Source organism: Bidens hawaiensis, unplaced genomic scaffold, assembly GCF_021521415.1.
Source record: "Bidens hawaiensis isolate Kalapana, Puna unplaced genomic scaffold, B.hawaiensis_p1.1 tig00011661_1, whole genome shotgun sequence".
Taxonomy (NCBI): Eukaryota; Viridiplantae; Streptophyta; class Magnoliopsida; order Asterales; family Asteraceae; genus Bidens; species Bidens hawaiensis.
In genome coordinates, this window is record NW_027491918.1 from 670,104 (window position 1) to 682,504 (window position 12,401).

The 12,401-nt window shown below is 42.3% G+C and overlaps 1 protein-coding gene across 1 annotated transcript; it reads right to left on the reverse strand.

The window, feature by feature from the left end:
• Nucleotides 1-866: 866 nt before the first annotated feature.
• On the reverse strand, nucleotides 867-1,741 carry LOC143538619 (nucleoside hydrolase 4-like). The gene is made up of 5 exons (XM_077032135.1): nucleotides 1,667-1,741; nucleotides 1,525-1,575; nucleotides 1,322-1,449; nucleotides 1,077-1,239; nucleotides 867-1,004 (listed from the first exon to the last, which is right to left on the reverse strand). The coding sequence occupies exons 1-5, from the start codon at nucleotides 1,739-1,741 to the stop codon at nucleotides 867-869; spliced, it is 555 nt and encodes a 184-aa protein (XP_076888250.1).
• Between the last annotated feature and the right edge of the window lie 10,660 nt (nucleotides 1,742-12,401).

Below are 12,401 nucleotides of genomic sequence, written 5' to 3' on the forward strand. Positions count from 1 at the left end.
GCCCCCATTGACCAAGCACCACATGCCAAGAAGGTTTCATGTCGGCCACCTCCTTTTTTGATGACAAAAATGTTCTCGACACCAGACGGATTATTTATGCGTCGGGTGGTTTTTTCTATTCATCAGGTGGTTTTTTCTAGGCGCCGTCTAGTTTTTCAAATTCAAATTCTTAATTTGTTTATTCATCTTATATGAAACCTGATGCCATATGAAAATTTACGTGTATAAAAAAATAAATAAACAATTTTCATAACCTATGCTATAAGATCTTTTAATGATAAGGATTTTTATTAAAACATCAGATTTTATGAAAAAAATAAGTCAGATATGATATTATAAACAATTTATGGAAAAAAAATTATAAAGGATTTGAATTTGAAAACCAGACGGCACCTAGATTAATCTAGTCGCCTCCTGGATTTATATGATCTAGTAGCCGCCTAGGAAAAAACGACCGGGCGCCTAAAAAAATCCACCCGACGCTCGGTTTTGAAATAACTAGGCGGCGCCGGGAAGTTTTTTGTCTGGTAGTTAGAAAAAAATGCGGCCGACAAGAAACATTCTTGACATGTGGCGCTCGGCCATTGGGGTAGAATAACTAGGCGGCCTGATTGGTTTGGGCCGGTCATAATGGAACCGGTGTGATTTGAATAGACATTTTCTATTCAAATGTAAGGTAAGATCAAATGTCATACCACATGTTGATACGATTGATGCGTTTGTTGCAAGCGATAAAGCCTCATCAACAAACGTCGAGTGAAACTAGCTTCAGGTGTCCCGCTCTTTGCTTGCAACCTTTTTATGATCTCTGGAAACGCGTAAAATTTGCGTTGCATATGAAGAGGAATGATTGTGATATCAAGTGACTAATCAAATATCGTCTTAGCTGACAAAGGGTCGAGAAACATGTTTAGTTCTGCGTACTTGTTTGAACGAACATTGAACACATTCCCTTTGTCTTGGTTGTTTTCGTAGTTCGTATGTCCTCCTAGTATAAACACTTCCTGTAATTACACATTAGAGATTTAAAATCACATAAATGCATAAATGATATGAAGATAAACCCGATCAGTTACCTTAATGATCGAGCTTGAATTATTGTCGGAAAGTAGGATGTTCCCTAAATTGGTTAACGGTCCATTAGCCAAGAACGGAATTCTTGATCCGTCATTGATGGATTTCACTAGTGATCTCCAAACATCTAATGCTAACGGTTGAGATGAATTCACTGCTGCATACCTGAAAATAAACTAATATAAGTTCGACGGTTATTATCGTTTATCACATCTACTTGTTACATGATAAGCGAATAGTCGAATACCTTCTTGGGCTCCTTGGTAGATCACGAGCAAAGCCGTATAGGGTATCAGAGTCCAAACGCCCCCCATTTCCATGCGGTATAGCCTTTGAATATTTACAGTCGCCAAGGTTTGGGTCATTCGGATAAGACTAGTTCAAACCAAATGAATCACCTAAACCAACGACGATGTCATCACGACCCATCATATGTAATAAATCATACACCACATCTATTGTTGCTGCGTTCGCCCAACCACTTCCGGTTACCAGTATTGCCTAAATTTATACAAACATTAGTTTACATGTATATTATTTAAAATATACTTTGGACGAGTTTTAAATTGTGCATCGATCATGATCACATTACCTTGAGATATATTTCTTCGACGGGTACTTTGAGTAGATAAAAGATAGCCAAGAAATCTCCCACGCTCATATCCATATCAAACACCACGATCGTCCCAAGTTTTTTCCCTGTGAAATCTGGTTTGTAGAACACTTGTTTGTAATAATGGAATTCGGATGTGAAATTGAATCGGCCTTTATGTTGAGGTCGGTTTAGTACCTAAAATCATCCAAAACTTCTATTATGATATCTTCTTTATGTGGATCATTGTCACACCCTCAAAATCCACTAACGGAGTTTTACCGTCAGAGGGTGTGAACTGGCAGGATCGGATTCATTAGTTATAACTAAACCAAAGAAAAACGTTTAAATGAAAGTAAATGCGGAAGCGTAAAACCTTAATTCAAAAGTTGCGTCACGCAGGACGACTTAAAACCAAATGTAACTGTTAAAATTAAGTTTGCAGAATAAAAGTGTTTTCATTAATGCATGCTCCTAAACCGCGCGCCCGCCTCGGCTACCTGAGAATAACATACTAAAAGGGGTCAACACGAGGTTGGTGAGTTCACAAGTTATATAAGATAAATCGTTTAGCGTTTGAGTTCAGCGTTTTCGTTAAGTGTTTTGCGTAACCACGTTACGGCGTTTAAAAGTTTTGCGTAACCACGTTACGGCGTTTAAATGTTTTGCGTAACCACGTTACGGCGTTTAAGTGTTTTGCGTAACCACGTTACGGCGTTTAAGTGTGTAACCACGTTACAGCGTTTAAGTGTTACCAGATAATGTTATGTCAAATTATATATCGATAGGTAGCTAATCTATACAACAAGTATTACTAAGTGGTTCGAGACCGAAGCTGACTGTTTATCAAGTGCCTGTCACCAGGTCAACCCAGACCATGGTAAGTGTTAGCCAAAATTACACCCACTCAACCTCCAGTTGAGCTTAGCGTCGGGTGGGGTTTGTCAAACCCAGTAGTACTACTCAACAGTGACTCGCTATTCCAAATATTAACCGGTTCGATGCGTGGGACTTCAAGGGTTACGTGCCGCTTAGCCTCTACAAGTGATATATATAATTTATAACAAAATCTTAAATATGTGTTTATCTCAAAAATGCGTTTATCGGAGTATGTTATCTCCCCCAAGTGAAAAACGTTTGAAAACAGTTCAAAGAGCGGGGTAAGTGAACTCACCGTTTGCGAAGAATATCCGATCTAGATCACCGAGTGATGCGCGTCGTAGAAAACTCTCTAGCGTTCTAAAATAACAAAGAGATTTTCTAAGTATCGGAATGTTTAACGAGTCTCTAGACTCGGCACATAATACCTATGCACGTAACATGTTTCGTGTTTCGTTTGTGAATCGTGTGTGACTTGAACAAGTACAATTGTGATACGATACATGAGTGAGCAATTACTTTCGTGTCACGTATTAATAACATACTTATTAGCAATTATTCCCGTAAGGGCATTTTGGTCAACAAACAAAGACTAACTAACCATTATTCCCCATAAGGGCAATTTGGTCAATTCATGGCAATCAACTAGCAACTATTCCCCGCAAGGGTATTTTGGTCAAAATACAACAATTATATAAAAACTATCATATTTCATGCATTCCTATACAACTCAGCAGCTAGTTTCGTTATGACAGAATTTCTACTTGAAAGATTACACTAGTTCACCGATTATAACGTCTCAATTAATTCACCAAAAATTACCACAGAAGCATACATATCTTAGGTTTCCAGAACATGTTTTATCTTATTTTTATTCCATATAGATTGCTCATAATGATCAAAACACTACAGTAAACTCATATCAGTCAGATTCATGCGCAACAGAATGTTATTTGAAATTCCCGTTAAACGAAAAATCCAATAAATGCAAGACCACTTGGGTTTGGTTCCTAACTCAGTGAGTCAACTTCCAGAAGTGGAACCAACCCAATTGGTCTCGTGGTTCATGAGATATAACATTTACAACATAACCTAACAGCAGGTCTAACAGCTCAGCTTTGCATCACGTTTTTGTAAAATCATAAAAGTATACTTCCACTTATCCAAAAATTACGAATTTATACTTCATAGAAACTAGACTCAACCTAGTTTACTGCAGTACCCACAATCTCAATCAATTTTCACGTTTACACTTCGTTACAGTCAGTTAAACATCGTATATACATTCTGTCCAGAATCTGTTCACATCAAAACTCAACAAAATAACAATCTATGAACTATTATGCATCCATATAACCCTCTAGACACTATAACTACTATCCATGCATATCAATCACACCATACATACAAGATTAGGGTTTGTGTTTTAATTCAAATCAAGAACAACAATCAATCATGTATCAATATCAATCTAGTTTATCAATCATCATGAATTCAACAACCATCATGTTAACTCATACATACTTATCAAAATCGGCTGCCTAGGGTTCTTAATTAACCCATTAAACATCAAAATTAAACAACAAGAAGGTAAAGGATGATCAATTATACCTTCCTAGCACCTAGTTCTTGGATTAAACACTTGATTAGGGTTTGTATGTGTGTATGAAAGTGACGGCAGCCTTGGAGAGGGGAGGTGAGAGCTCCGATCGGGATTTGGAAGGAATAATAATAATAGGTTAGGGTTTAGTTTAGGATATATTTATAAGCAAACAAGTTACACTCTAGTCCTTCTACTTTCAAGTGTTGTTTTTCTAGAACATTCCATCATACTTGGACAATAAGTTAACATGACCATAGTATTATCACATAGCTCATAATCCTAACACATAATAATCATATAATTATTGTTTTTACGTTTGTCGTTTATTTATCAATCGTTTGCGTCAACTCGTTTGCGTTTCGGTGCAAATCCCGAAAGACTACCCATGTAGTGAGTGTTAAGCGTCATTTAAACCCTAGTTTAAATGTAATGAAGTGTGCGTTATAGATTCAACGATCTTAAAGTTTGAATTGACGGATTTGAGTTAACGGAGTTAACCTGGAATTGACGATTGTCACATCATTCCCTTGTTAAAGAATTTTCGTCCCGAAAATTTGAGTCAAGTCGTGATGAGAGCCTGAAAAAGTAAGAAGAAAAATTTTCAGTTTGTCATATTATCCCCTAGTAAAAAGAAATTTCGTCCCGAAATTTAATTCATACCTCCGGTGATGTTTGACGGTTTGTCGGGTTTCGCGGTTTTCGGTGTTTGGTTAGCCCTTCAAAAAGGTGGGGATACTTTTTCATCATTTGATCCTCGCGTTCCCACGTGAACTCCGGTCCACGTCTCGAGTTCCAACGAACTTTAACGATTGGAATTTTGCTGTGTTTGAGCGTTTTGGTTTCCCAATCCAAAACCTCAACTGGTTCCTCAATGAACCGTAACTGTTCATCGACTTGTAGTTCCTCCAAAGGGACTACTTGGGTTTCATCAGATAGGCATTTCTTCAAATTTGAAACGTGGAATACATCGTGTACGCCACTGAGTTCTGTTGGTAGGTCCAGTCGGTACGCCACCGGACCAATGCGCTCAGTTATCCGGTACGGACCAACATACCGTGGGTTGAGTTTGTTTCGCTTACCAAAGCGAACCACACCTTTCCAAGGTGAGACTTTGAGTAACACCCGATCGTTCACTTTAAATTCGAGAGGTTTTCGGCGCTTGTCGGCGTAACTCTTTTGGCGATCCCGTGCTGCTGCCATGCGATTTCGGATTTGAACAATCTTTTCCGAGGTTTCGAGTACCAGTTCTGGACCAGTGATTTGGCTGTCACCCACCTCTGCCCAGCAGAGTGGTGATCGACACTTCCGTCCGTACAGCGCTTCAAACGGCGCTGCCTTAATACTTGCGTGGTAGCTGTTATTATACGAAAACTCTACCAAGGGTAAGTGGGGTTCCCAACTTTTTCCGAAATCTAAAACGCATGCACGCAACATATCTTCCAGGGTCTGAATAGTCCGTTCACTTTGCCCATCCGTCTGAGGATGGTATGCTGTACTCATATCGAGACGTGTGCCCAGTGCGCTTTGCAGCGACTTCCAAAAGTGTGAGGTAAAACGAGAATCTCGATCGGAAATGATCGAGACAGGCACTCCGTGTCTAGACACCACTTATTTCATGTATACTCGAGTCAGTCTTTCCATTTTGTCCGTTTCCTTAATCGCTAGGAAATGTGCCGATTTAGTCAACCGGTCAACGATCACCCAGATGGTATCGCATCCCGTCGGTGTCTTAGGCAAACCCGTAATAAAATCCATTGAGATGTGCTCCCATTTCCACATTGGGAGTTCCGGTTGTTGCAGTAGACCAGATGGTTTCTGGTATTCAATCTTGACTCTGGCACAAGTCAAGCATTTGCTCACGTAGGTGGCAATGTCGGCTTTCATGTTCGGCCACCAGTAAAGTGCCTTTAAATCATGATACATTTTATCTGAGCCAGGGTGGATAGAATATCGGGACTTGTGAGCTTCGTCCATCACTAGAGTTCTCAACTCTCCGTATCGTGGAACCCAAATCCGGTTCTCAAAATATCGGACCCCGTCCGATCTGGTTTCAAGTTGCTTGTTCATGCCCCGCATGAGTTCCGATGGAAGATTTTCATCTTTCAAAGCTTCCAGTTGCGCATCGCGAATCTGATCGGGTAAGCTGGCATGAATCGTAAGTTGCAATGCTCTTACTCGTCTGGGTTTATCTGTTTCTTTTCTGCTGAGGGCGTCGGCCACCACATTGGCCTTGCCCGGGTGGTACTTGATGGCACAATCATAATCTTTGAGCAGCTCGACCCAACGACGCTGTCGCATGTTCAGCTCCTTCTGATCGTAGATATGTTGGAGACTCTTGTGGTCGGTGTAAATGGTAAACTTGGTACCGTACAAGTAATGCCTCCATATCTTAAGAGCAAACACCACAGCTCCGAGTTCCAAATCATGGGTCGTGTAGTTCTTCTCGTGAACCCGTAGTTGTCTAGAGGCGTAGGCTATAACCTTCTCGAGTTGCATCAGCACACAACCGAGACCTTGTATAGATGCGTCACAGTGTACCTCAAAGTTCTCCGTTCCCTCGGGGAGAGCTAAAATAGGGGCGCTACAAAGCTTGGTTTTCAACAGTTGAAAAGCGGTTTCTTGCGCGTCACCCCAGTTGTACTTAGTGCCCTTGTGAGTCAAAGCGGTGAGGGGTTGAGCAATCTTTGAAAATCCCTCGATGAAACGCCGATAGTAGCCGGCCAATCCTAGGAATTGTCGCACCTCAGTCGGAGTCTTAGGTGCTTCCCAGTTTTTGATGGCCTCTACCTTACCGGGATCGACATGGATGCCATTCTCGTTGATCACATGTCCTAAGAAGTGAACCTCGCGAAGCCAAAATTCACATTTCGAGAGTTTAGCATACAGTTGTTCCTTCTTCAGTAGTTCCAGAATTATCCTTAAATGCTCTTCGTGGTCAGTCTCGTTCTTGGAGTAGACGAGAATATCATCAATGAAAACAATCACAAACTTGTCGAGGTACGCCTTGCATACTCGATTCATGAGATCCATAAATACGGCTGGTGCGTTGGTTAGGCCAAAAGGCATAACCGAAAACTCGTAGTGACCATACCGTGTTCTGAAAGCCGTTTTTGAAATATCTTCTTCGCGCACTCTCAGCTGGTGATAACCGGATCGTAGATCGATCTTCGAGTAGTAACTCGATCCCTGAAGCTGGTCAAACAAATCATCAATTCGGGGTAAAGGATAACGGTTCTTGACCGTCACCTTGTTCAACTCCCGGTAGTCGATGCACATTCGGAAAGTCCCGTCTTTCTTTCGGACAAACAAGACAGGGGCTCCCCATGGCGATGAGCTAGGTCGGATAAAACCTTTATCCAACAAATCTTGCAACTGGGTGGACAACTCCTGAAGTTCCGCCGGTGCGAGCCGATACGGGGCTCGTGCTATGGGTGCTGCACCGGGTGTCAACTCGATCTGAAATTCGACTTGACGAATAGGAGGGAGTCCAGGTAAATCCTCCGGGAAAACTTCCGGAAAGTCTCGCACAACCGGTATGTCTTCAATTCGTTTCTCCTCCGCGGGTTTCTCAACAATCTGCGCCAAAATTGCCGGATGACCCTTTCGTAGATACTTCTGTGCTTTCATAAGGGTGATGATGCTGTTGGTCATGCCGCTTCTCTCGCCTCGGACCGAAATGATCTCGACGGAAGGGGTGGTAATATGGACTATTTTATCATGGCATATAATCTCCGCTCGGTTCTCGGATAACCAGTCCATGCCGACAACGACATCGAAACTACTAAGCGTAAAAGGAATAAGGTCGATGTCAAAAACATGACCTGACAGTTTCAACTTACATCCCGCAAGTATATGAGTTGTTACTACAGTTTTACCATTAGCTAATTCAACAGGAAACTTAGCGTCTAACGGGGTTGGAGTAAGGTCTAAAAGTTGGCTAAAGGCTTTCGACATAAAACTCCTATCAGCTCCAGTGTCAAACAAAATAGAAGCAAAATAATCGTTTACAGGGAACTTACCGGACACCACATGCGGATCATTGCGGGCTTGACCCGATCCAATCACAAACGCTCTTCCTTTGCCATTTCCTCCACCGTTACTGCCACTTCCATTGCCCCCATTGTTGTCATTATGTTTCAGCTTGGGGCAATCCTTCCGGAAATGACCTTCCTGTCCACATTCAAAACATCCCTTAGTCGTCATCGGTTGCTTAGGAGCACCCTTTGCCGCAAGGTCTCCTCTACATTCTTTCGCTTGGTGACCTATCTTTCCGCATCTTTGACACTTGACACGGTCACACTGGCCAACATGATGATAGTTGCACCTGTTGCACTTTGGATACTTCCCAGCATATCCGCTCGAAACCTGCCCGCTACCGTTGTTGTTGGAGTTGTTGTTGTTGTGATTCTGAGTGTTAAAGCTCCGGGTGAACTCGGGTTTACGGTAGTGTTGTTGCGGTGGGAGGTTCGAGGATGAAGATCTGGTGTTGTCGAACTTTCTCTTCCCGCTGTTCGGGTTGCTGTTGTTGTTACTGTTGCTGACGTGGTCATTACTCGGGTTGTCACGGGCTTTAACAGTCGAACCCCTCGGTGGTAACGCACCCTGGGTCACAGCCTGATCCGTCAGTTTGTGAGCCAAACGGATCGCTTGTTGGATCGTGGCTGGTCTGGAAGATGTCACCATACCCTGAATCTGTGGTGCTAACCCATCAATGTACATCTCTATTCTCTTGCTCGGCGGATCCACCATCCGCGGACACATCACAGCCAACTCGTGCGAACGAGTAGTGTAGGCTTCAATCTCCGAACCTACCATCTTTAGTGACCAAAATTCTGACTCTAACTTCGAAATTTCTTCCCTCGGACAGTACTCCTCTCGCATCATGTTTTTGAACTCCTCCCAGTTCATCGCGTTAGCCAGTTCCAATCCAAGGATCTGGACGTTCGAATTCCACCAAGTGAGGGCGGAATCCTCAAGTGTCCCAGCAGCGAATTTGACCCTACTGGCAGGGGGACAGTTACACATCTCAAAGGCCGACTCGGCCTTCTCAGCCCAACGCAGGAAGCCTATAGCTCCCTCAGTGCCCTTAAACGTACTGGGCTTGCAGTCAAGGTAGTTCTTGAAAGTACATGCTCCATTCGGACCTCCTGTTTGATTTTGAACGTGTGCAGCTAAAGCGGCAGCAACATGGTCATTCAGCAGGGTTTGGAGTTCAGCTGCAGTCATGCTGATGTTACCACGTCCTCGTCCAGCGTTTCTTCCGGCCATTTCCTAGAATCATAGCATAAAACGTGAATTTTTCTTTCATATACAACACACCATACATGAAATAAAAGATAGGTAAGAAATAAAAAAAAACAACATCACATCACAACCACATATTAGTCTAAATAAAAATTCATGATTAAAACCATTGTATTCGCTACAAAGTATTTCCAATCAATCCTTAAAATCATAGAAAAATAATAGTTAGGATGGAGACAACCCCTCCATCTAAGCATCATCATTACTAGATGTCGTCATCTGAGGACACCTCTGAGTGTGCCTCCTCCTCAGCCGGTTCTTCCTCCGGTTCTTCTTCGGGATCTTCCTCGGGATCTTCTTCGGGATCTTCCTCAGGCTCCTCTTCGGGATCTTCTTCAGGTTCTACTTCAGGCTCTGCCCCAGGCTCGGCCTCAGGCTCTGCCTCAGGGTCGGCTGCGTTCTGAGCAATCTGCATTTGTAGGATATCGCAACGCTCTAACGCTATTTCGGTTCGGGTCCTTGCTTCTTGGAGTTGCTCTTTCAAGTCTATCATTTCGGCTTGCATCTTCATCATAACCTTCGTTTGTTGATCACTAGCCCCTTGCATATCCTTCATTGCCGCCGCCATGCGGGCAACCTCCTCCTTATTCTCGGTTTCGTCTTTTAACAATCTGGAAACGTTCTCTCTCGTGTAGCGCATGTAACCCACATCACGCTCCAAACATGAAACAACGGCTGCGAGAACTCTCTCTACAGGTTCGGTTATGGGTGGTAGGGTGTTGGGATAAGCAGGGTGGTTCGGGTGTGGCAACGGGGGAACTTGTTCACGGTAGACCATACGTCTGATCATGTTAGGGTACCAATCCCAGCTAACGTTGTTTTCGTAAAGGCTTCCGGATAGGCGGTACCTCTTCGGTGCGGGAGCTGCGAGTTCCGGGACTACGCGGGGTGGCGAGGCGGTAGGTAACTGAGGTTCCTTCCCGTGAGCATGCGTCATCGAATCGGATGATGATGAGGGTGGCGTCGACATTCCTACAGGTAAGCCGTGTATGCGCGCGCGTATGAGCGAAAGAGGTAAGTGATAAGATTACAAGACTACACAAACCTATGCAGTGCGTATTATTATAACTAATGGGTCGTCGCGGTTATAGTCTAGTATGCATGCAGTTTCTAGTTCGCTATAACCAATGGCTCTGATACCAATCTGTCACACCCTCAAAATCCACTAACGGAGTTTTACCGTCAGAGGGTGTGAACTGGCAGGATCGGATTCATTAGTTATAACTAAACCAAAGAAAAACGTTTAAATGAAAGTAAATGCGGAAGCGTAAAACCTTAATTCAAAAGTTGCGTCACGCAGGACGACTTAAAACCAAATGTAACTGTTAAAATTAAGTTTGCAGAATAAAAGTGTTTTCATTAATGCATGCTCCTAAACCGCGCGCCCGCCTCGGCTACCTGAGAATAACATACTAAAAGGGGTCAACACGAGGTTGGTGAGTTCACAAGTTATATAAGATAAATCGTTTAGCGTTTGAGTTCAGCGTTTTCGTTAAGTGTTTTGCGTAACCACGTTACGGCGTTTAAAAGTTTTGCGTAACCACGTTACGGCGTTTAAATGTTTTGCGTAACCACGTTACGGCGTTTAAGTGTTTTGCGTAACCACGTTACGGCGTTTAAGTGTGTAACCACGTTACAGCGTTTAAGTGTTACCAGATAATGTTATGTCAAATTATATATCGATAGGTAGCTAATCTATACAACAAGTATTACTAAGTGGTTCGAGACCGAAGCTGACTGTTTATCAAGTGCCCGTCACCAGGTCAACCCAGACCATGGTAAGTGTTAGCCAAAATTACACCCACTCAACCTCCAGTTGAGCTTAGCGTCGGGTGGGGTTTGTCAAACCCAGTAATACTACTCAACAGTGACTCGCTATTCCAAATATTAACCGGTTCGATGCGTGGGACTTCAAGGGTTACGTGCCGCTTAGCCTCTACAAGTGATATATATAATTTATAACAAAATCTTAAATATGTGTTTATCTCAAAAATGCGTTTATCGGAGTATGTTATCTCCCCCAAGTGAAAAACGTTTGAAAACAGTTCAAAGAGCGGGGTAAGTGAACTCACCGTTTGCGAAGAATATCCGATCTAGATCACCGAGTGATGCGCGTCGTAGAAAACTCTCTAGCGTTCTAAAATAACAAAGAGATTTTCTAAGTATCGGAATGTTTAACGAGTCTCTAGACTCGGCACATAATACCTATGCACGTAACATGTTTCGTGTTTCGTTTGTGAATCGTGTGTGACTTGAACAAGTACAATTGTGATACGATACATGAGTGAGCAATTACTTTCGTGTCACGTATTAATAACATACTTATTAGCAATTATTCCCGTAAGGGCATTTTGGTCAACAAACAAAGACTAACTAACCATTATTCCCCATAAGGGCAATTTGGTCAATTCATGGCAATCAACTAGCAACTATTCCCCGCAAGGGTATTTTGGTCAAAATACAACAATTATATAAAAACTATCATATTTCATGCATTCCTATACAACTCAGCAGCTAGTTTCGTTATGACAGAATTTCTACTTGAAAGATTACACTAGTTCACCGATTATAACGTCTCAATTAATTCACCAAAAATTACCACAGAAGCATACATATCTTAGGTTTCCAGAACATGTTTTATCTTATTTTTATTCCATATAGATTGCTCATAATGATCAAAACACTACAGTAAACTCATATCAGTCAGATTCATGCGCAACAGAATGTTATTTGAAATTCCCGTTAAACGAAAAATCCAATAAATGCAAGACCACTTGGGTTTGGTTCCTAACTCAGTGAGTCAACTTCCAGAAGTGGAACCAACCCAATTGGTCTCGTGGTTCATGAGATATAACATTTACAACATAACCTAACAGCAGGTCTAACAGCTCAGCTTTGCATCACGTTTTTGTAAAATCATAAAAGTATACTTCCACTTATCCAAAAATT

What these genes read in the sequence shown, in the direction of transcription:
- LOC143538619 (XM_077032135.1), bottom strand. Translation starts at nt 1,741, where the DNA reads ATGGATATGAGCGTGGGAGATTTCTTGGCTATCTTTTATCTACTCAAA. An exon ending in ACGCAGCAACAATAGATGTG is followed by an intron (nt 1,450 to 1,524) that starts GTGTATGATTTA and finishes GGTTTGAACTAG; the next exon opens with TCTTATCCGAATGACCCAAA. An exon ending in ATTCAAGCTCGATCATTAAG is followed by an intron (nt 1,005 to 1,076) that starts GTAACTGATCGG and finishes GTGTAATTACAG; the next exon opens with GAAGTGTTTATACTAGGAGG.